The 25,620-nt window shown below is 44.0% G+C and overlaps 1 protein-coding gene across 3 annotated transcripts in view; it reads right to left on the reverse strand.

Moving 5' to 3' along the window:
- Positions 1-25,620, reverse strand: part of DPF3 (double PHD fingers 3) — a gene marked incomplete at both ends in the record, with an annotated part of 259,119 nt that overhangs the window by 32,332 nt on the left and 201,167 nt on the right. For 2 of the 3 annotated variants that reach the window (XM_082618156.1, XM_082618155.1), the window contains 2 exons: positions 19,485-19,687; positions 22,592-22,720. In XM_082618156.1, coding sequence (XP_082474282.1) covers positions 19,485-19,687; positions 22,592-22,720 — 332 coding nt within the window. Of the gene's footprint in view, positions 1-19,484; positions 19,688-22,591; positions 22,721-25,620 lie in introns of those variants that run through there. The other variant, XM_082618154.1, reaches the window with a different exon arrangement.

A 25,620-nucleotide genomic window follows, 5' to 3' on the forward strand; every position in this document is an offset into this window, starting at 1 on the left:
AAAAAAAAGGAAAGAAAGAACCCAGCCTTTGAAGTCAAATAGACATACGCATTTACCAGGTCTCAGGCAAATTACTATTTAACGTTTCTCCACCTCAGTTCCCTCAGCTGTAATATAGGCCCAACATCACAGGTCGTTAAAGGAGGTGGGGAGATTAGAGAACCTATGATGATGTGTAGTTGGCGCTCAGAGAGCCTGGTACCCCTTCTCTCCTTAGCATCCAAAGCCAGCCCCACCTGGTCCTGGGAAAAACCCACGGGGACACTCTCACCCAGTGAGCCCCGGACAAAGCACAGGGGCCTTCCAGGGAGGAGGATGGCGGTCCCAGTGACGATGGACTGACCCATTTGGCCAACCATCCTTAATTTCCCTCTTCACATGTTGGAAGCCCTGGAGCACTCTTCTCCCAAATGAGGCGTGCAGCAGAAATGAGCCATGATTAGCGCAGGGGAGAGACCAGAAGGACAGGAGAGCAGGGACAGCAGCTGCAGAGTTTCCTGGAATTCATGGAGAGGGAGCAGGAGGGCAAGTTGCTGTCTCTGAAGTTCTGTCTCCCTGCGCCAATCACCAGGCAGAGACTTCGTTTAAAGCCAACCTTCTCCGCCTCTGCAGGGCAAAACCCACTCTGAGGGTTGCCTAGGATAGACCTCAGGCACCATTTGAGGCAGGCCTGAGGTGTTCTCTGTGGGACACGCAGGGAAATTTCAAGCCAGTATGTAGATGCACGAAACACACAGAACACTGCGCTAGAGGCAGTTAAAACTCAGCCCCGGAACGTTGGCTGTTCCAGATCTATGGCAACGTTACAGTCTAAAGGCAGAGGAAGGAGAGAGCGATTTTGAAAGTTTGGTGAGATAGTGCTGTACGAGGCCCAGGTGCTTCATAAATGCTGGGCAGGTGGGTGGAAGGGGAAGGGGTGGATCCAGTCATTTTTCCAGGGAAGGTGGTTATTATTCTACTGTTTCAGTTCACAGGGTTTCAATTCTGTGCTGTCAGATGACCTCTTCCGTCCAGGGCTCTGCCACTTTTAGCCATGCCTAAGCCAAGGTAATGGTCACTGAACATTACAGGCAAGTAACAAGCAATGCAAATGCACTCGTGTTAAAATCAGAAAGAAGATCTGGAGTCTAGTCTGGGCCCTACCACTTCTGTGTAGCTTTGGCCAAGTCACTTAACCCTTCTGAGTTTTGGTCTCTCATCTGCTAAGTGGGACAGTAACCCCTGTCAAGGCTGCCAGGAAGATTCCATGGAGAGTGTGGTGGCTATGATTTAGCATGTCAGGAAGAGCCAACAATACTTGGCTACCATGGAGAAGATGGCCCATGAACTTTGGACTCACTGTCCACAGTCTGCACACACGGCTACACCTCTTCCAGCCTCAGGGGCCAGTGAGGAATCCATCAACAAGATGAAGTGGGGAGTATGAGATAGAAATGGAAATGAGGAGAGGGGATTGCAATCTCACAGCTTCTTCATCCTCCAACATGGAAATCAGCTAAGGGTGTCCAGACAGTGGTACCAAAAGGAGCTTCTACACCCAAACAAAGGCCATGGCCAGAATCTAAGCCTGGTTTCCTTGATTTTCCTCAGTGACATTCACTGACCTTTCAGTCTAAAGGGTGCTTTTCCAAATCAACCCTTTCTCCAACTTGACTAGGAGGACAATCATAGATTTTGATCCCAAATTTCAAATGGTCTGTCAGATATAACCTGGTGGGAAGCGTGTATGAAACCCAAACTTCCTGACATGTGCATTGGGGCTGTCCTCACGTAACCATCCTATACATCACATTCTCCTGCTCAAGAACTCACGATGCCCCTGACTTCCTACCATTCCTGTTTCCTTTGCTATGGATCAGGCCCCACCACAATGAGGATGCTACTTACATTCCTATGACTCGTCACTACAGCCCAGGATCTCCCCCAACTCCCTTCAGGCTCATCTCTGTGATGGCTTCAAACCTACAGTGTCACTCGCACCTCTGAGCTTTTGTTCAGACATTCCCCACTGCTGCTGTCAGTGGCCTGCCTTCTCTTTACCCACCCGACTCTACTCATCTTTTTTTTTTTTTTTGCGGTATGCGGGCCTCTCACTGTTGTGGCCTGTCCCGTTGCGGAGCACAGGCTCTGGATGCGCAGGCTCAGCGGCCATGGCTCACGGGCCCAGCCGCTCCGCGGCATGTGGGATCCTCCCGGACCAGGGCACGAACCTGTGTCCCCTGCATCGGCAGGCGGACTCCCAACCACTGTGCCACCAGGGAAGCCCTACTCATCTTTCCATGAAGACATACTTCAGCCTGCACTCCTAATCCTAACTCCCTTTGCTGAGCCCATCTGATACTTTGCTGAGCTCCCTTTGCTGGGCCCATTTTGCACCAACTTGGCACTTAATTAGATGGTCTTGTCTTAAATAATATACTAACTGCCTGTCTCTCCTCCTCATGAACAGAAAAGCTGTCTTATACAGTGGAGAGAGTCTTAGGGCCAGAAAACCCTTGATTAGAAATATCAGACTTTACCAGCTGTGACTACTATCTTTGTCAATTCCATCTCCCTGAGCTTCAATTTCCATTTCTGTGAAATAGGAATAATAATCTTAACCTGAAAGGACTACATATGGCTTTCACAAGCTAACACCTGTAAGAAGCCTGTCAGTGACTAGCACATAGAAAGTACCCCCAAAAGTTTGTTTCAGTTCTCCTTTGCTCCTCTTTTATGTCCTGCAAAACCTAGCACAGTATTGCAACATAGAAGGCCTTCAATAAATGTCTGATTAATTGACCAGTATCATAAAGCAAACCAATAACTAGGGGGTCATTATGCAAGGTAACAGTATATGGTCAAAATGTATTGGTCTATTTTTCAATTGTGGATGAAATGTTGATGTCTATGGAGGGAAAACAATCTATTTTAACTAAAGACATTTTCAAGATTACCAACTGCCAATCTCTCTGAACCCATAACTCAGCCAAGTAGCAGTTTCAGCTTTAAGTGTTCATGCTAGCAATTCATCACGCCCCTCCTCCACCCCCTCTTACACAAGTTACCTCCATTCCCAACCACTTTTACATATTTCTGGCCCAAAGAAAGTTGACTTCACACCCTAAATACAGCACAATCCTTGCTACTTCTTTAAATTAAATACCAAGCAAAACCATTCTATAGGAGTTCTTTTCTAAGTTATTTAGAAAGCATCCTGATCACTGCCTTTCCCAAACAGAATTTTTGTCTAATATTACACAAATATAAAATTAACTTTGTCTTCTAATAAGACCTTTCTTCCCCTACCAAGTAGGGGAGAAGAGAGTAGACAACCATGAACATTAGTGAGGTCTTCAACCAAAATCCAGCTGAGAATAATATCCAGGCCATATGAGCAGCTATGAAGTCCATGTACCAAGGATGACACTGGACATGGTGGGGTCTGATGACCTGAGAACTGGAGAGGAATTCAGGTGGAGTTTCAACAGAACAATTTTCACTTCATGGCCTTTTGGCCTTAGTGGTTTTTTCTGCTGCTTCTCACTGTTCCTTTTTCGCATGTTTGGTGTTTCTCTGGAGGAAAATGTGTCTTCCACCTCATTCACTCTCCAGCTGGTGCCTCACACTATCAAAACAAGAAGAGTCCCCATACGGGCTTGGGACATTGCTCCAGGGTGAATAGGAGCAAGCCTAGAAATGTAATTTTAGTTAATGATCGTAATAAGCATTCATGAGACTAATTTTCCCCATGCCTCCCACACCCTGGTAGTGAGTCAGGCACTCACTCTTTCAGGTTGCCCAGCTGCAATTCAAAGCATTGAAGAGGCAGACAGGTCCCCAGAAGGTCATCTAGCCCACGTCCCTAGCTCCATGCAGGAGAAATCCTTGACTATCAGCGAGTTCCATGTGAGCTTCAATAGTTAAAAATCTTTGATATCAAAAGAAGTTTGTCAACTTGTTCTAAGCCCCAAGGTGCTCCTCCTGTCCTCTCTAGAGACCAAAGGCAACTGGTCAGTCTATTTTTCTCAATGATACAAATAATGATGGTTACTAAGTGACCCTTAATTCTCTTCCCCAAGTTAAACAAGCCCAAATCCTTTAACCTTTTCTTTAGGGGCTTATTGTCCATCCCTTTAAACATGTTGTTAATCTTTTTTGTACCTTTTGGTTTTTCCACAGTTAGTGTCAGCTAACTCGAACATAGTGGTGTCAAATATTGAATAGGATGGCGAAGTACTTTCCAACCGTTGCACGTTATTCCCAATATAACATGGCCTGGTAACATGCTCACTTAAAAATAAACAACACAACACTCCTTCAGCTAGTGTTCCACTAGGACTCCCAGATCCATCTCAGCTATGATTATGCCTTGCCGGGCGATCACTAACAGCACAGTCAATGTAATTGTATCAGTCAGATTGATGCTAAACCATTGACGGCCACTGTTACCACCTCTCAACAAAGTATTTCCTATTCTGGTGTAAGGAAAGATCAGGTAACCAAGGGATTGTGCCGCTTGTACCATGTTTATGTAAAATACATAACAGGAGCTTCTAACTTTTGGTCTGAAGAATCTTTCTCCTTTTTTTAGTCTATACCTAAAAGCTGACATCTGGGTGACCTCAGATGTGATCACAGGGTAGAGCTTGCAGCAAATGGAGCTGACATATAACATGCCCATCCAAACCCCTGCCCCTTTTAAGGAAACTTGGAAATAACCAGGGGAACCTAGCAATAAGCACCACTAAAAGGTATCCTGAGATCTGAAAAGTTACAGATCCTTTCCAAACAACTGAGCATCCTCTAATAAGGGCTAAAGAGGGATCTTGGGTGTATTTGGCATAGCTGCTGCCACCCGGCATGACTAGCTCAGGGGCCACCCTTCAGGATTATCTCCTACTCAATTTGTAAGAAGGTTTTTTTTTTTTTTTAATTTATTTAATTTATTTATTTATTTTTGGCTGTGTTGGGTCTTTGTTGCTGCGTGCAGACTTTCTCTAGTTGTGGCGAGCGGGAGCTACTCTTTGTTGCGGTGCGTAGGCTTCTCATTGCGGTGGCTTCTCTTGTTGCAGAGCACAAGCTCTAGGCGAATGGGCTTCAGTAGTTGTGGCACACAGGCTCAGTAGTTGCGGCTCGTGGGCTCTAGAGTGCAGGCTCAGTAGTTGTGGCGCACAGGCTTAGCTGCTCCGCAGCATGTGGGATCTTCCCGGACCAGGGATCGAACCCATGTCTCCTGCACTGGCAGGCAGATTCTTAACCACTGCACCACCAGGGAAGTCCTTGTAAGAAGGTTGTAATTCAATAGGATGTCTGGTATCTGGAATCTTCCCCACCATCCAGGGAGGAAAATTATTTCTTAACAGTTCTTTTGGGATGTGAGGTTGAGGAGGTGGGGGAAGTCTTCTAATTCTGAATATGACCACAAGAATCTGAGCTCTTAGAAAGAAAGGCATCACAGCAACATCCTCAAAGGCATCACAGCAATTGTTAAACACCCCGTGACTAACAATTTCAGAGAGCCACAGTCATTGAAGAATCGGTAGTCACCAGAGACCATTTCTCTAACTACAGCAATTCCATGCCTCCTGTGTCAGGTTCCACTAAATTTCCATTATCATTTATCTCATAAGATGACACACATTTGCACAAATCCATCCATTTTAAAGTTGGCCTTTTTTCATACTTAAGTTGCCAGAGATGAACATTAGTCATCACGTCCCCAGAGTCACTATTCTGTATGGCCAGCACATAGACTGGCTAGATTATTGACAGACTCTTTAGATAAGCATTGCACTATTGTAGTTTGGACTCGGCACTCAAACTGGAAAATCTAGTACACAGCTTTCTAAAATCTTGTGATGGGATATTTTGGCTCTGAAATATTTTTGCAAATAGGCCTCAATACAGTTGACATTGCTGACCCTGAAATGCACCCCTAGCCTTTCACTTCATGATGTGAAATTCTTCTCTTTCTTTAGTCCTGAGACCTAGAAAATGCCCTAAATATTATCACCATCCAATTTAACAGTATAATAGTCACTTTCTAAATCAGGGATCAGCAAACTGTGGCCCCTGGGCCAATCTGGCCAGCTGCCTATTTTTGTAAATAAAGTTTTATAGGAACACAGCCATGTCCATTCATTTACATACTGTCTTGGGCTGTTTTCATGCTACAACTCCAGAGCTGAGTAGTTGCAACAGACTTCTGGTCTGCAAAGCCTGAAATATTTATTATCTGGGTCATTATAGGAAAAGTTTGCAAACCCCTCATCATAAAGCACAAGGAAAACAAATTGCTTATTCAGAATAACCTTCTCTCCACCCTGACAAAAGAAAACAAAACAAAAAAAACCCCTGAGCCAAGTGAGTAGTTTTTGCATACTACTTTGCATAAAATCTGGCCTGGCTCCCTTACAAAGTGTCCTCTGAAATAAGATGCATATAAGATGTAAATCACAAGACAAATCTAAATAAAAATTCTAGAGTAATAATAATAATATATAAAAATATGTTATATATAATATATTATGGTATATATAAATATATATTATAAATAATATAAATATATATATCCCTCCAGAATTTTTATTTAAATTTATAAGTATTTTACATCTTATATGTATCTTATTTCAGAAGACACTTTGTGAGATATCATATATGTTTTTCTTTAAATCAAAAGCAGTTGTGAATTTGCTGGTTTGGGGATGCAATAAAACTTGAATTCCATTCTAGTCTCATGGAATAATTTGAAGGTCTTAGAAAAGAAGGGTAAAAGAAACGTGATATGAGATAACTCAGCATCAATAATAAAGCGAAATAAAAAACATATCTCTAAACTATACAGCTGTACCCAGAGTTTAAAAGGGGAGCTCTTTCAGAGGGAAAAGGACTGGATGGGGGGAATGTTTTTTTTTACTGGAACCCCATCCTGAATCCCTAGCATGTGGTGGATAATGATCTAGCTCCATCCAGAGAGCAACCCAGGGACCCATTCCCAGCACATAACAGTTCTAAGGCAGGATACACTAGACACATCCATAGGTTAAGTCAAGGTTCTGCTGTCATGAAAGAGTTTGGTCAAGGCATCCTAACCTCGACTTCAACTTTAACCAGACTTGCAGCCTTGGGGAGCTGCCCCAAAGCCTTCAGAGGGTGTCTGCTACATGCTCACCTTTGGTTTCATCCACACAAAGTTGATCTTCAGTGTTTTTAATTTACCACCACCATTTTAAACTAGGGAGATCTCACCAAAATTTTTGAATTTTGGGCCCCTCTTAAAAACCCAGAAGACCTGAGAACCCTGGGCCCATGTTCTTTCAGGCAGCATCCCTTGAGCTGGTGGCAGCTGCCCCATTCAGAGCACAGGTGCTCTCTGGCTCTACACACCCCCTAACACTCTCTGTTGCTCCCCTGTGCCCTGAAGCTCAGCATAACGGCTATTCCCTGTCTCCCTGGCACTGTTCATTTTCTCATTCCTGGCCTGCTTTACTCACTAAAGATACCTGCTCTGTAGGCATCTGAATGTCAAATCCAGAGCTAACCCTTTATACAAACTAATATATTTCCAAATGGATGAGGAAAAATGACTTATTTTCCTCTTTCTCATTCTCTGGCTCACATGTATACTTTCCCCCTCCCACTTGGTCAGTGATCGCCTACAGACAGAAAGCACACATAGGCTTTGCCAACGACTCACCATCAGATATTTGGAAAAGGCAGTCCCTGCCCTCAGGACCTGCCATTAGAGACATTAGATTCTCCTGGGTCTCCTCTATCCTTATTTACACTGATACTATAGCTCCATGCTAGACATCTTGTCCCTACAAGCAGCCCACAGACAGTCTCTACAAAGAAAGACTTAGTCATGAGGAAAAACGCACTTTGGGTAGAAAGTGTTTGCCCATCAAAGTACCCTTTTCCAAGGTATAAAGTAGAAGGAAGATTTCAGGTGTAATCACTTCCCTCCTCAGAAGACACTGAATCCTCTAGGTAACCTCTGAATTGGATCTAATGTCTCAAATGAGTCCCTGTAGGAAGCGGGTGTGTAATAAATGTGCAAAACTTCCTTTCTATGCCAAGTATCTATAAGCAGATGAATGTGAAAAGAAAAGGTAATATATACACGCAATGGAATATTATTCAACCTTAAAAAGGAATGGAATTCTAACATGTTACAACATGAATGAACCCTGAAGATACTATGCTAAGAGAAACAAGTCTGTCACAAAAGGACAAATATTGCATGATTCTACTTATATGATGTCCTTAGAATAATCAAATTCACAGAGTCAGAAAGTAGAATGGTGATTGCCAGGGGCTGGGGTGAGGGAGAAATGGAGAGTTAGTGTTTAATAGGTACAGAGTTTCAATTGAAGAAGATGAAAAAGTTCTGGAGTTGGATGGTGGTGATGGCTGCACAACAATGTGAATGTACTTAATGCCGCTGACCATACACTTAAAATCAGTTAAAATGGTAAATTGTATGTCATGTATATTTTGCCACAGTAAAAAAAAAGAAAAAAGCCTAAGGAGGGTAGATTGGGGGGGGAACATCCTTTTTACTGCTAGAGAAATGTATAAAGTCCATAATGAATGTCACAAGGTGACGTTCATTTTAAAGTAAGATAGAACATGCTAGCAGGAGCAACATGATGTCATGTTCCCTCTCCACCTGGCCTCAGCGTGAGCTGGCAATGCTCAGAGGGCAAGACCTGGCCTGAGAGGCTGGTCTGGTTCTCCCTGACCTAGAGGACCCAACAGAGAAGATGGGAGAAACCTATCTCAGGCAGGGGGGTGGTAGGTTTACAGCTGCACCAAGTGGCAGTTGGAGAGGCTACATTACTACCTTTCAGGCAGTGGAAACAGTAACCTCTCAGCTTTTTCCAAGCACATGCTAAATCTTGCATTCTCGTGCAATACTATCTTAGCACAGGTGCAACAGCAACATTGGACAGGTATATTAAGTCAGTATCCATAACTAGGCTCTCCATAAATCCATTTAGGCCATGGAGAGGTTGACAGTGGCCGTGGTGATGGTGGGTAGGTGACAGCTACATCATGAGTCCAGACATCAACTCTGGACTCAAAGCTCAGACGCTGGTACCAACCCTGGACATTGTTCATTTTCCAAGCCACCTCCTGTCAGCTGAGCCATTGGCAACCTCTGTTCTAGACTGCACTTCTAAATAAAACAATAGGGTTCAACAAATCCCGGGCATGCAGATGGGCAGGATCCTTTCAGGAGTCCCTTCTACAGGACAGTATGAAAGTTGAACTCATGCAGGATGAGGTTGGAAAAGCAAAATTTACAGAGATGCTATAGGAGCATTGGAAACAGACTTTTATTTAACAGAAACGTACACAAACTTGACACAAACCCTACATTATGCAAAGCTTTATCATGATTCTACACGTTATAACTTGTGGGAGTTGGTTGGAGAGCGGATTATTATTATAATTATTAGCATCTTAAAAAAGGACATTTTCTCTCAGAAAATGTCAAAGGAAGGACTACAAAATGATACAGAGACCCTCTTGGTGATCTCCGCCAGGGACTGGCCTTGAAAGGGCTGGCAAGAAGTCCGTGCCCATCCAACCTGCCCTTGCAAAGGCGAGAGAGAGACTCTCGGGCTCAGGACCCTTTCACTAACACTGCCGCTCAAGACTTTTGCAGAGAGGAATATCCAGCGTTAGACTGTACATTGATCATTACGAATCTGCTCGCCAGTGAGGGAGACTCAAGAGCATGAACGTGTACGACTGGGAGTAGAACCCGGTGGCCCGGCCGGTCACCCCAGCTCCTTCACTAGGCCTCAGACACAATGTTGAATGCATTTCATAGTCCACCTTCACTTCCACCAACATGGCCATAGAAGGACAGGTCAGACCGCTCGCCTCTCTCCTTTTTACCCCCGCCAGCAACTGAATTTGAGGCTTCTGTCTTTCAGGCTGGCCTTCCTTGCCTTGGGGACACCCAGCATCCCAGGCCCCCCAAAGCCAGCTTAACAGAAGGCTCCCTTTGCAAGTCTTGTCTAGGAGCTGTTAGGGAACAGAATTAATATCATCCCAGCTGATGTTTATTTTTTGTTCTTTTTCCCCTCTCTCTCTCTGCCTTCACTGCACTATTTTAAACAAAGCTGTCTTTCTTCAAATCTATTGAACTCGTAGAGATACATGAAATCGCTAGATGGAATTCCTTTCAGAGCTAGGCCTTGTCAGACATGATAACCAGGAGGCAGGCTGCTTCTTGACCTCAGATAAATGGGGCTTGCCTTGGGTGAGGGGAGAGTTTGTTTGTTTGTCTGCTTGTTTTGGGGGGAGCAGAGAGACTGCTGATAGCCCTTGTGGCTAATTTATTTCAGTCAAGTCTTAACACATAATCAAACACTTTCAATAGACTTTTGAAGAAGAAGGAAAAAAAAAAACTGATCACTCCTCACTTACCACATCCAACTTGCAGAAATAAAAATACCTAAAGAACATACATGAACGGCTTTTCAAAAAGCCTGAGAGAGCAGAGTTGATCTTTATTCTCTTATTAAAAATGTGGGCTATTTTTCCTTAGAGTTAATATGCAGTCTTTATTTTACATTAAGTCCTCTTTTGATTTTCATGTCTTCACAAAATTGCTTTTAACTTTTGAAGTTGAAGGTACTTTAAACAAAAATACTGTGCCACAACAGCACCTTTTCTTTTAAATATTGAAATAAATAAAATAGTTAACTCTTTTTTCTTTTGTCAGTCTGTTTGTGTTCAGTTATTTCTATTGTAGAGCAATTCCAGTCTGACCTGGATACTTTCTCACAGACACTTACAGAAAATGTAATGGAGGATTTTAAAAAGAAAAAAAAATCTTCTTATTGCACAAAGTGAGGCCATTCCAGAGACTTCTCTGAGCTGAGCTGAGTTGTGCTGGAGGCTTTTCCACAATCCAGGCTCCTGTGTTGGCGGAAACACATGCGCAGGAGGGGGCCAGGCAAGGGAAGAGGAAGAGGAGGAGGAGGAGGAAGAGGAGGAGGAAGAGGTGCAAATCCTCATGGCTTCTTTCCACCTTCTTCGGAAATGGCTTGCTTGAAGGACGCCAGAGTCCCCGGGCCATAGTGTTGACTGCAGAGGGAAAGGCAATGAAAGATAAAACAAAAAACAACAGCACAGGACAACTGCCTAAAAAAGAAAGATTTAAATTAAGGAAGTGGTGGAAATGAAATGAATTGGAAAAAAAAAAAAAAAGAAAGAACGGAAACAACTAACTAATTGCCACATGAATGAGGCCACGGCTATGTACAACGAGAACAAGACTAGTGTCTCTTGTGCCTTCAACAACAGCAGCTCAAAATCAATCAGGAATAGGGCAGGTCAGTTGCTCCTGGGCAACAGAATGACACAAGAAACAGGATGCAGCTGGATTTTCAATTCCTAGGTGGCGTAGTAGGCAAAACTGGGTGTTGGCAAAATCTTTTTTTTTCTCCTCTATTTGGAAATGAAACAAACAATCTTCTCCCTGTTAAAATACTCCAGAAAGACCATTATGATATAATCTGTCGCCTGTCACCTAAGTGGAAATGAGTAGTTTCTATGGTACAGAACCAGTTGCAGTCATAGAAAACCCCAACAGACGCCCCATTTGGTCTAAGGCCAAAAGGACACTGCTTTGATGCATACATTCTCACCCCCAATCCTGCCCCAAGTGATTTGAGGGTGTCAGAATTACTCAGACAGAGAATCAAGCCAAGATATCTGTTCCAGTCCTCAACTAGCCCCGTGATCCCAAGTGTCAGCCTTGGAACGTGGTGGCAGTTCAAACCCAGTGGGTCCTTTAGCCTGGATGGTTACCAACCAGGCATGGATTTTGCTTCTAGCCAAAATGAAATCTGCCAAGTTATCTTGGTCTTTGGAATGGAGTAGTCGGCACAAAGGAGTAAGCAAGAAAACCAAGTACTATCACATTTCACCCCAGAAGCAGTTCTTGAGGGCAGAGGTGGGTGCCCCCAAGAGTATCCAGCTCACTCTGAGTGGTGAGGGAAGGAGGAAAGCGGGAGGCCGGGGTGGGGTGGGGTCCAACTGGAAAGCAGCCAAGCCAGCAGGGAACAAAGTTCAAAATCAAATGAGCCAATCAGCCTCTTCCAAGTTGAAACTCCCCTTCCCATCCCCTATCTCTCCTAGTACCCAAGGCATGACTCACTGGTCAGGTGCATAGGACTGGATTAGATGGACTTCCAAAGCTAAGACTCTACCTATGCTTTCAAAGGGAGGCTGAGAAAGGCCTCGTTTCCACCCACCACCGAGCCCTCCCTCCACACCTGTTTCTGTTTCTTTCCTCTCCATCCATCCATCCCATCCCTCTGTCTCCCTCTCAGATATGCTTCTCTGCTTCCCCTTCCCAGGCTCCCCTCCTCTTCCCTCGTGCTCATCTCTTCACTGTTCCACCTCCTCCAGCCCCTTCACTCCAGTGACAGAACCAGCTGTCCTTTCTTCAGACCTCCCAGAGAGCACCTGCCAAGTTGGGCTTTCAGTCAGACTTTCACCCCCTGCCAGGAGTCTTCCTGTCCCTCTTCCAATGCCCCAGACCCCCTGGCCCCTCTGCCGATCATTTGGTGAGTCTGTCTCATCACCATACCCCATGCCCTTTCCATTTCCTCAAATTTCTACCTTTGACCCCCCAACACACACACACACACACACACACACACACACACAGAGTCTTCTTCTGCCCTACTTAAGCCATCTAGAAAATAGCTGGTTGGTTCCCAACTTTCTGCTCCTAAATCCATTTTCTCTTTCTGGGCCAACTGCAGGCCACTGGGAATGTCCTGCTATGTCTTGGTCTCCTCCTCTCAGTCCCCTTCAGGAGGCTTACTTTCCATCCCTCCACACATCTTCAACTTCCCCCTCACCCCATCCTCACGTCCTCATTCACTTCCTCCCACCCCACATCACTGCCTCCTGGCTCTCATCTACCTCCTCACTTGACCAATGGATGCTGTGTCCAGCTACAACGTCAACCTTTCTGCCAACAAAATTTCTTGAACATCCACTATGCATAGAATGAGACACTAAATCCTTCCACTAATTAGCTCAGAAACATTGCTCAGTTCTGTTTGTTTCAACAAATAATTATGGCACAATGGTGTCGGGTACTGTCCAAGGGACATGAATGACATCACCTTTGCCCTCGAGGAACACATCATCTGTTTGATGAGAAAGACTACAAAAAAATCCTAATATGTTGTAATAAGCACTAATCCTAGTGACATGAACAAAACGCTACAGAACAATACTTAAGCACTTTTTAAAAGATAATGTGATTTTTGCCATTTTACAGGTTTCAGGTTGTGATTCCCAGCTTTTCTTTTTGTTGAGCTCTATCTCCATTCTCTCTGACAATAGACATTTTTGCCTACAGATTAAATCGTCAAGCTAGAGCTCTTTGTTGATCTGGATGGCTTCCCCTAAGAAAATCTCCCTGACTACTGTGATTCTCAGCAAAAATAATCACATACCACCCCATGACACTCTTACACATTTTTAACTACTTATAAATATCTAGTCTGCCCAACTAGATTGCAAATAAATCCACTGGCCCCATGTTTAATTTCATCCTATCCTTCACAGGGCTGAGCTGCTGTTACTCAGTCCCTAGCCACAAAATGAGTGAAAATATTATCCTCCAAGGTCTACAAACATACTAGCCTGAACCTCAGCTTAAGGGCCAAATTTCTAAGTCACTCGTAACGCAGTAGATCAACCATGAACCCCCTGATACTATGCACTAAGAAGGATACAACCTCACTTCTGTGGTATTCTTACCGAAAATGCATAACCTGCTTTCAGTCATTAGGAAACAGCACACAATCCTAAAGTGAAGGACTTCCTATGAAACGATAGCCAGTGTTCTTCAAAGGTGTCAAGGTTATGAAAGTCAGAGAAAGACTGTGGAACTAACTACCCCAGATTAAAGACTTTAGGAAAACATGACAACTAAACATAACATGTGATCCTGGATTGGACGCTGGACTAGAAAAAGGACATGAGTGAGACAGTTGGCAAAATTTGAATAGAGTCAGTAGATTGTAGTATTGCATCAACGTGAATTTCTTGGTTGTGATCATTGTACTGTGGTTATTTGAAGAATCTGGGTAAAGAGTATGTGGGAATTCTTTGTATTATTTGTGCAAGTTTTTTGTAAGTATGACATTATTTCAAAACTTAAAAAAAAATTTAAGTCTTAGTCATTGGTTAAGGACCAGTGTTGAAATACTCTGGAAACCTAATTGCCAATGCTTTTTAGCCAATAAAAAGTTGGTAGAGTTTAGTTCTGACAGGGATCTTCCATCACTCTCAGCTGTTTTGTAAATCGATCAAGCTGAACGTTTTTTCCTAAACTGTTATTTTGAGTAAATGGTCAGAAATCACTTTTATTAAGTGCAACAGTATCACATAATTCAATGTTTCAGTGTTAGAAGTACTTGGGTATGTGAACAAAACACAGCCTGAAGTGTTCACTCCCCCTCCCACCCTCACCCCCACCCTGATGGCACCATCGGCACATTGACCATTTAGAAAGCTCAAGAAAGTTCATGAAGACTTAGACCTAACCTCTCAACAGGATTCTAAGATGATAATAGGTTGGGTTTTTTTTGGTTTGGTTTGGTTTTACAACATCAGATGCCTCTTCTCAATCCAGTAAGGTCTTGAATGAAAGACCTCAAAGCCCTTGACTAATTTTACTCAAGAAATCTTCAAAGTGAGATCTGTGGAGACATCACTACAGCCTGAGGAAAGAGTATTAGAAGACCCAGATAACACCTACTGACCCTGGAACCTCAGACCAGTCATTTAACCTGAATGAACCTCAGTTTCCTCATAAGCAAAACGGAAATAAATAACATCTACTCTACCTCACGGGGTTGTTTTAAGAATCATGGTGAGGTAATGTTGGTTATATATTATGATAGGGTAAGGAACATCCGTATCCTAGGGATAGAGAAACCATGGCAGAGATACACAGAAACAAACTCACATAGGAATTGAGTCCAGAACCCAGAACTTATCTACTCTAGGCTTCTACTCACTGGATCAAAAATGCCTCACTCAGAAAATAGACAACACAAGTAACGTCACTTCCAATGGCTGAACAAAATCCCCCACAGAAAAATTCCTAATACATGAGTCAGCTCAAACTTTAAGTACAAGTTCAAGATCATATTCGTCAGATGTAACAGGAGGCATATTGGGATAATATTAATTAATTTTATTCCACCATGAAGTGAGAACCTCCAAACAGTTTTTATTTCTCTCCCCAAGTAATGATCTTGTGTTCCCTCAAGTGCTATATAAAGGCAGTGGGGCAATACCCATTAGGTGCAAAGAGAGGTGCAAACTAAGCAGGAAGACTTAAAGGGACACTATTGATGTGAACATCATATTTCTATTAAATCCTTCTCCCTAAAATACCAGCAGCAAATTGCATCAGTGACTTTAAAGTACCTTTAAAAAATTAAATGAGTATTTCTCACTCCCAGTGTTAATGGTGATTAGAGGGTCTAATCTCTACATAGTCTCAGTAACAGATGTAAAGGATTACGCTGTCCTAGGTAGGAAAAAACAGGTAGACAACAACGATAATCACCTTTACATCAGCAGTTCCCCCCAGGGGATGTGAATGTTGCAACAAATTTAGAAAGTTCTATTATCTTTGATTCTCCTATCTTTGGGCTAGGTCTCAGAAAATTAGGTGACATTTCTGAAGGATTTGGGGTGGTGCTTTACTGACATGACGATAAAGGAAACTAGTCAGACCATTTTCATCCTGATGATTCTAATTTATTTTATATTAATATTTGAGTACCGATACTTTTTTTAACAAAAGCAACAAGAAAATGATAGATGCACTGACTGCTCACACAACTCTTGCAATTTCTGAGGTTGCAAAAAAGTAGATCTTTGTCCCTAATAGGCATCAGGAGGGAATGTATGGAAATGATGATTTAGAAGATGAGCTCTCTATAAAATTCTGCACAGAATTTTAATTGGAATTATCTTTTTGGGATCTAATTGCTTACTTTTCAGTTTTGAAATTGCTTTTAATAAAGTCACCTTTTAAAGACCTGAGAAAAGGGATGGGAGATATATATATGTATATATATTTTTTCCATGTATATGCAAGGGGCAGCACAGAACAATAACATAAGTAAATAGTATAAGTCCTGGGGTCAGGTTGCCAAGGACCAAAATCTGGCTCCTTGTTAGCTGCAGGGCTTCGGGTACATTCAATTACTAAGCCTCAGTTTCCTTATCTGTAAACTGTGGATAAAATAAGCACCTACCTCACGGGTAGTCAAGAGGATTAAATGAACTATTCCAGGGGAAACAGAACAAGACCTGGCATATAAATGTTTGGCCATTGTTATACAAAGAAAGGAGGATAAAGATATAACAATGACCATCAAGGCATTTGGAAATCCAGGAAAGCCAGCTTCCTCCTCCTATGTCTCCTTTTAGAGTTTTCTTCCTTCCCCTTAAGACATTTTCCTCCAAAGCAATGTCCATTTTACCCTCTCAAATGTAACTCAGTCTCTCCGGGTTGACCTTTCTCAATGAAAAGTGAAAGATTTGAACTTGATTATCTTCAAAGTCCCTTCCAGTTCTTTTCCTGTTTTTTTTAAAGGATGTAGATTTTGAGTCTGTTGAAAGATACTATTAGCAAGGTGAGACAAGGTATGCAGGCAATGCTAAGATGCATGACTATGCTCACCTTGGCTACACCAACTGAGAAAGATGAGGACATCTGCCACCTCCAGCAAGAGACACTGAAGATCAAGCTATGCTAGTAAAACTAAAATAGATAAGCAATAGCCATCCTCAGATAAATCTTTCCATGGGAGTTTGTTTAGAGAGTTCATTATTGGTTCTCCCTCAGAACCCCAAGCTAGACTCTGAAATTAGGTGACTTTTTATAATTTGTTTTGATTATGTGGGTTTTTTTAAATTTCAAGTTCAAAGTCAAGCTGTCATTGAGAATTTCAGGACTACAAACAACTGTTGGGTTGGCCAATAAGTTCGTTCAGGTTTTTCCATACGCTCTTACAGAAAAACCCGAACGAACTTTTTGGCGAACCCAATACAAGATTACAAATGACAGTATAGATTGGTTGGACATATTTTTATTAATGTAGAAACTCACATTTTACCAGTGACAGCAAGTCGTAATGCTGTGAATCCAATGTCTGAGTCAAAGTAACAGATCAGATGAAGTAAAGAGGTGGAGGATGACAGCAAGAGCAGGTTGTATCCCCTAAGCAGAAACCAACTGGAACCAACTACTCTGGCTTTTTCACACACGTAAGCATGTAGGAATATTACAATGTTGGAGGTTTATGCCATATTTCCTAGGAACAGGGCCACATACAGATTAGGTGGAACATCCCCAAAGTGGGTGACATGGTTACTTTCATTCTCTCACAACTGAGCACAAATGCCCAGGAGAGCACTTACACATTTCAAGCAGGAGAAAAGTGGAAGCCCTGTCTGTCTCAGGCTACCAGGGAAGCACAAGGAGTCCATTTGTGGGTTTCTTTGCTTGGTCCTTTCTTCTGTTGGGTTGGTTTGTTATTTTAATGAGAGGTCGAATTCGTGAGGTTCTGCAAAGGCTGGAGTGTCAAAGCAGATCTTCCCAGACACTTACAGCCTGTTGCCTGGGCGGCCTCTTGGATCTCCCAACCCAAGCCAAAGGGCAGTGCCTACATCTCTGGACCTACGCTCTCATGAAGGCCGGAGACCCTGACCACACTTAGTGGGAGCTTAGAATCTTCAAATCAACTAGGTTGAATGTTGTGCCTAATCAGAGATCTTCTTTAATTTGGATGCATCCCCCTGGCTTTTGAATTTGTAACTGGAGCAAGAAACTCCACCCTAAACATGCAGTCCCCTCAATTTCTACCCAAGGACAGCAGCCAACTCCAGCCTCAGTTCCCTGGACTTTGCTTCCAGGTATGGCCAAGGAAGGCAGAGTTAGCCAAGTACTCCCCAGCCGTTTTCTCTTGCAGTTGAAGCCAGAAGTCCACCATTCTCCACACAGATCCTCCCAGAGCCCAAGCAAGCCTCAGATCCCACACCTAGGCCCGGGCCCACATAGGTATGCATGCACACACAGACAGCAGATGGCTGGATAGAAGATGTTCCAGTGGCCACTCCCACTCCCAGAAAAACAAAAGACAAGTTAGGAGCGGGGGAAAGGAAAAAAAGAAAGAAGGAATAAACTTAAAACAACTATGATGATTTTCTCTTATTGTAAGACACGTCAGCCAGGACATACCTTTTGACTAGGACCGCACAGCTGTTCATCCTTGGGACTGGCTGGCCAACAAGGTAGATGGTCTTCATCGCCCCAGGGGCCTTGAGCAAGTGTTGCTTTGGTTTATTTCAGGAGGTGCTACTGGAAACATAAAACAAAGTGCCTGGAGGGCACTATAAAAAATAGAAGAAATATGGGAGACTTGATCATCCAATGGGTATTTATACGTTTTTAAACAGGGGTGAGGGGAGAGGGAAATCTACTGTGAAGTAATGTCCTTTCTTCCATGAGCGCGGCCTCGGGTGGTTTGGTCACTGTTGAGTCCACGACTTTCTGCTTATACTCCATTCCTGTGTTTGGAAATTGCTCTCCACCAGGAGGAAAGTGAGGAAAAATCCAGCAACAACAAAACAGCAGCTCTGCTGACGGAGAAGGAGGATCCCACAGGCGCTGCAGGTCCGGGCCCAGGAGCTGGACGGGGGCCACGCACAGGCTGCCCAGCTTCTCAGGAACTGCTGGCATGTTCCCGCAAGCAGAGAGGAAGATGGAAAGGTCGGGGGAGGAGAAATGGGGAGGGGGTCTGCCGTGGGGAGCCACCAGCCCCGTGGGGTACAAAGTGCCATCCTCTCCCGTCAAGGAACTCCTCCCCCACACAGGCTTTCTTCTAAACAGGATATTACTTCAATCTCTTTGATTTCCCTTCTCTCTCTCTGTCTCAAAAAAAAAAAAAAAAAAAAAAAAAAGGCCTGCTTCTCATAATAGCTAGAAGATATAAAAAATCATTTTTTAACGTTATTGGTTCTTTGTTTCCAAACCCAATGTTCCTCCTCTCTTCGTTTTGCCAATAAACAGGAAAACTGAGGAAATCAACTCTGCTCACGTCAAAAAGATCCCCTCCCCCCCCCAAATGAGATAATCCGCCTAACTTCCCATGTCTATGGAAAATAAATAGTACATCACGACGCCATCTCTCTGAAGGACTGTTATTCTTTCTTTTGTTCTGTTTCGTTTCAGTAGTCTGTGCTTCTGCTGTATGTACCCTAAATAAAGGGAAGGAGGGGGGAGGGACAAGTGGAAAGTGAGAGGAAAAAGCAAGGATGGAGGGAAAACCTAAATTGTCTTTCATTAAAAAAATATATATATCAGAACCAGAGCAATGACCAGAGTCACAGGGTGATGGCTAATTGCCCAGAAAGTCCATTCCGTGCGTTTAGCAACTGCCCTTTTTATCTGCTGTGGGCGAAGCCCGGCCACTGCGGCGTCCTCGGCAGGAGCGAGGCTCTTCCAAATCGTCTTCATCAAAGCCGTGGAAAGTTGAGGTGTCACTTTCTGACGTGGAACCGAATAAGTCCTCCGTGGTGCGTGCTGCGGCCGCTGCCTCCTTCTCCTTCCTGCCTTCTCCTCCCAAATGAGCTGACATGTATGATGAATATATCAGCACATGGGTTAAGCAACAGACAGCATTATTAATATTCTTATTACAGTGTTATTCTTAAGAGCAAAATCATAAACCATTTCACACCAAAAGGGATTAACTGGGTGCGTCACCTGGTGACAGGGGTTTGGGGTAACGGGACAAAGCCAACGTTTCCAGGGAAAAGGATTCTCCCCTCCCTGAAAAGGCATCATCTCTACCATAATATATTTGTCCACAGCTCTGACAGTGCAAGATTCAACCACGATCTTTCTTTCTTCTCTTCCGAAGGCACACATTCTCATGCACGCTCGCTCAACCCACCCCAGACAATGCGTTTCCTTGGTGGTTTTTAAGCCTGGTTGGTATTTCTTTGGTGTTTTCAGTTGGCGTGTCTTTGCACAATGTTTGTCCTTCACTTTGACAGTCAGCTTTACAAAGGTATTACTGTCAGATAACCCAGTCAAGGTGGTTAAGCCTCCATCCGTTTTATTTTTATTTTTACCCGTTTCTAATCCCATTCTTTCCATACCCTTTCAATTCTGCCCTTACATCATGTAGTTCATTTGCACTGAAAGCAAAAAGAAGTTGGAAAGTCTGATAAGTGGTAGGTAATAAAAGAGTCTCCCGTTTTCTTTAACCACTGGAGGACATTTCTGTGATCTGCACCCACACACGTGCGCATACACATACACGCGTGTGTGCACACAGGCACGCACGCACACACACCAGGCCCTAAACACACCCAGGTCTGAGTTACTCCAGAGAGTCCAGGGTTGTCAAATCTAACTCAGAGCACTGAGAAAGTGGGAAATAGGGGTGGAAAAGCCGAAAAAAGACTGTATCCTGAGGTCTATAAAACTGCGGTAGAAGAAAAAAAAAAAAAAAAAAAAACTGCGGTAGAAACTTTTTCATGTTCCAAATGGGCCCCAGGACTGCCCCCAATGAGGTCATAAGGCACCACTTAGGGTGCCAATTTCCGGAATCTCACTTTTTCTCACAGGAAAAGTAGGTAGTGGGGTAGATGGGAAGGAAAAGACAGCTCTTCCGAGCTCCACACTCTTCCTTGAAAGGACTCCAGGGAGGCCCTAGGGAAGAAGTATTGGCCCACCTGCCTTAACGAGCATATCCCATGGGCTAATGCCACCTGCTTATTCCCAAGGTGTTGACTATTTCAGGAACATTAGAGTCAGACCTTGACTAAATTATCCACCAAAATTAATCCCTGGCGAATGCAATGAGAATACCTAGGCTGGTATAAAATGGCCCCCTGAGTCACATAGCAGACAGATGCTTGGGAGAATAAGCTGAGTAAAGGCTGTGAAGAGAGAAGCTTTGTATAGAAAAAACCAACTGCCCACTTCTGGTCCCCCATGGACCAGATTCAAGTACCCGTCTTTTGTAGGAAAGGGAGAGGAGAAATTGCAGAAGTTTTCACTGAGAATTCTGAAGCTGCCCTCTCTAACTCATCCCAAACCCATAGCAGTCCATAAAATTCTGCCTAGAATATCAGGCCACCAAGTAACTTTGTTTCTGGTGGTAGAGATTTTGTCTGATCGCTTGCTTTTTAAAAATGCTGAAGTGCATTTCATTTGTTTCATTTTCTTTTTGAGTATCTAAATCCCTCCACTATCACATGGGCCCTCTCTTCTAAGCTGGCACCAGTAGCATAAAGAGTTCAACGTTAGGTATCACGTTTGGCAAATGAAGGAATTGACAGAATTGCACAGATGGGCCACCCTGTCAGGGTCCTTAAGGGTTAAATGCGGAGGGTTGTATGCAGTAAAAACCACAGTGCTTTTCCAATTACTGATTTGCTGTTCAAGTCAGTCTTAAAGCTTAAACAACCCAAAATCAAATACAAAAGGACTAAAGCTAATGTCTGTGGACGGAGCGAGGGAAGAACTGAGCTGCTATAGTAAAGCCGGGTGTGGCCATCCCAGGCCTTCTCTCAGGACTAGGTGTAGAACAGATGCTGGGTAGAGAGGTGGGAAGGAGCCATGACTCCTGGCTGGTGGAACCAACCACCCAACCAAACTGTATTTCACCTACTAGTCAGCAGTTGATGAGACTAAAGATGAGTCTGAAACCTTCTCTCCTCACTGCCTTGCACTTTGGCCTCGTTATAACATAAAACAATATGAAAAGCCAACCACGATCCAGCGCAAAATAATGGAATTGAAAAGCAAAACAACAGCTTGCACAAAACTTGAAGACCTGTGCTCATTCTAAGAATGGAAGAACAAGACCAATTTTAGTCTCTGAATAGATTGAAGATGAAAATTCAAAACATCCCAAGTCAACTGCAGAGGAGTCCTAAGAACACCTGCCCTTTGCCTCCTTGATCGACCGGGCTCTCTTTTGCTTTCCACATGAGAAAATGGGATAAGTGGCCAGTGGGGTGGCATCTATGCAGCTACGCAGGAGCGCAGGGGTCTGTGCCCCCCACAGCTCCAGATGTGGCTGCTCTCCCAGTATTCACGTCTCCACATTCTTCCAGTTTGCCCCGGGCACTTCCGCAGAACCAACGCACCTCTTTGTTACGGGCACATCACCCGATACAAGGAAGCATGTTGCCTGTGTCTCCGGGTGTTTCCACACTGTCTCACTGTCGTCCACAACAACACACACAAAGAAATATACATCTCACGGAAAGGCCGGACAGACAAAAGCCCAAACCTTCTTCTTTCCCTTTTCCCCAGATCCCAGGGCACAACTTCTAGTTCTTAAGCCTCAAGAAGAAACAAATCAAAATAACCTGAAAACCAGTCTCCACTCGAAGTATCATCACCGTCTCTTCTGCACCCACCCTTCAGCCCCTGACCCCCACAAGATGGCAGAGAAGTGCGAGTGGAAGAGTTCCTGGTCTACGGGCATATGATGCGAGAAGGGGCCACACTCACCAGAGCGTCCACAGTCTGCACAGGACACCAGCTCTTCCGGCCTCCCACTCTTCTTGTTCATGTTAGAACCCCCCAAGCAGAAGTCACAGTAGTTATTGGGAATGACTGTCCCATCCGGTCCTTTCTGGGCTGTGGAAACATTTTTTTTTAAATCCAATGTTAGGCTCTGGTGAGTGTCCACTGGCCCCTCTTCTCCCACGGTATGGCAGGATCTGCTCCAGAAAGAATATGAAGTTCAGAATCTGAGGTTTTGTTACAACCAAGTTGTTCACTTGGGCAAAGTTTTCTTTATGATTCTCCTCGGTTCAACCGTACCAATGTCTTGCAAGCCATCCAGAGCTGAGTTTGGTTGGAATATTTGTCAGCTCTGTGTTCTTATAGAAACTACTCTGCTCTTCTGATTGTATCCCTGGATCAGCGAAGCATCCAGAAGGCCTTACTAACCAAGCGAACTGCTCTCATCCCTGAACAAGGAGCCCTTGGGACCCAAACATCAGATGGTAACCATCAACGGTGCTGTGACTAGAGGAAGAGAGAAAGGTCACTACCTAGGCCTTGCCCTTGGGAAAGATGCTCTCGTTTAGGAGATATTCCTTCTGTCTCTGAAAAGGAAAACCAAGAAGTACTGATGGGGGATCATTTGCAGGAAGGACCCGGAAGATGCTCTGGGGGACTCTGATGCACATGTGGGCAGGTATACAGGTGTCCATTCTTGTTCAGCCCCATCCCCCTGAAGTCCAGACTTGTTGGTCATGGAAAGCACCCAGGACTAGTTAATCAGCAGACCCCAAGTGCCTAGAATCAGAACTGAACCCTTAGCTCAGCCTCATACCGGAGATGGGTTGAACGGTGAGTTAGTGAGCATATCGGAGGCTTAAGACTTTCATAAGCCACCTTTACGGAAAGGCCCTACACAAAGACAAAGGAATATCTTGGGACACGATTTTAAAAACAAAGCCTTGGGGCTTCCCTGGTGGCGCAGTGGTTGAGAGTCCGCCTGCCGATGCGGGGGACACAGGTTCGTGCCCTGGTCTGGGAAGATCCCACATGCCGCGGAGCGGCTGTGCCCGTGAGCCATGGCCGCTGGGCCTGCGTGTCCGGAGCCTGTGCTCCACAATGGGAGAGGCCACAACAGTGAGAGGCCCATGTACCGCAAAAAAAAAAAAAAAAAAGCCTTGTGAAAACAGCACATGTCCTCAAGCACTGAAATCTCAGTGTCTAGGGGCTGGTTAAAAAGCCTTGGACAGGTTCTTTGCATGAGAAGAAATGCCTCCATTTTACTTGGTTTTTGATCCCTATTGTGGACATTTCTTTGTCACGTTAACGCTCCCTGTTTGTGACTAAGAAAAAAGGTCTCTCTGTTTATGGGATCAGCCTAAACCACCGGGGTATCTTCCTCCCCCCATCCCCAATGTCTGCCCCTATCTTTCATTACTCACTGCCTAACATTAATCAGGGTACAAATCTGTAAAAGGAAGCAGATATGTGAGCAGAAATACCATCCAGACAGTAAGTGATAAACGGATTCACGGACTTTAATATGATTCCCCCTGGCCTCCGCTTCCTCCATGCTTCTGCTTTGCCTCTAGGAATAGAAAAACTTACCTGGGGAAGGCGGAAGACAAAAGCTCACAGAATTGCATTATAGAGGGTTAATCCATTTATCAGTTGCTATTTGGATTGTTTAATCAGTTTCTAAGTCATTGATTTTCATCTTCAGGGAGGCAGATAATTCTCTGCAAGAAAAATGTGGGCTGTTTGTGGCAGACAGAGGAGGGGGCCACACCCTGTGGCCTGCGGAGTGTGGGTTTTTCTTCATCAGTCACTGCATCTCAAAGACAGATGTGTGCCATACAGAATGGTTTTGCAAATAATCTCCAAAAAGCAGGACATCCGCAAAAATTTTATTCTGCCTATAAAATTTTCATTGCCCAAATCCAGAAAGAAGTCCCTTTCTTCTTTCTTTCTCAGTTGCCATCTTAACCATTTTTAGAACTCTCTCAGGACTTCCCTGGTGGTCCAGTGGTTGGGACTTTGCCTTCCAATGCAGGGAGTGCAAGTTCAATCCCTGGTCTGGGAGCTAAGATCCCACATGCCTCGCAGTCAAAAAACCAAAGCATAAAACAGAAGTAATATTGTAACAAATCCAATAAAGACTTTTTAAACGGTCCACATAAAAAAAAAAAAAAAGAACTCTCTCAAGAAAATCCAAGTATGTCTATGAAGCAAATAAACTCGGGGTTTCCTGATTAAGTGACTATCATGGGACTCAATCAAAAGATGAATAGTAAGAAGAAGTGGGTTATAGTAAATGTACAGGCTGAGTGTAAAACAGAGCTAAGTTTCATGATTGCTATGAACTAGATATAAAATGTGGAGATGCCAATCACAACTTAGGTAGCTTCCTGTATGAAGAGTGATCAAAGAATCCCACGTATAGCATCACACTAAACCTCTCAGGAAGCCCAGTCTCATCACCTATCTCCTGTTCTCTTCGGGACCCCCTTTTAGGTCAGATTTTCTCCCCTTTCACAAAATCTTTAAGCAACCAAAGAATCTGGTTTTTCTCCAACACACTATTCCTTGTGATTTATCAGGATGAGGAAGTAGAATATAGAGTTTAAGAATGCCCAGATAATTCTACAGTTTTCACCACCAACAGACCATTGGTAGAACACCCTACCGGATCAGGGACTCTAATATAGCAAGAAATAAAAAATGCAGAAACAATCTAGTAGAGCAAAGCAGACAGTGATGGAGAAATCAATCCTATGGAGAAAGACAAATGGAAGAGAATTTAATTCATCTGATGAAGAGAAGCTTCCGAGGAGACGGAAGCAGAGCAGGGTCCCCGCATGTATTTGTCGGTTGTACAAAGTTCCTGGCCAACGGGATGAAGATGGTGATAAACTTCCAGCTGCAGGCCCTGGTGTGTACAGTTGGGACATGCCAGGTGAGCGGGTACCATTTGAGTCCAGCAAGGGCCCAGTGTAGAAGGTGATAGTGAGCAGTTAGACTTCATTTTCCAG

The sequence above is a fragment of the Mesoplodon mirus genome (assembly GCF_964341445.2).
Source record: "Mesoplodon mirus genome assembly, chromosome: 4".
NCBI lineage: Eukaryota > Metazoa > Chordata > Mammalia > Artiodactyla > Ziphiidae > Mesoplodon > Mesoplodon mirus.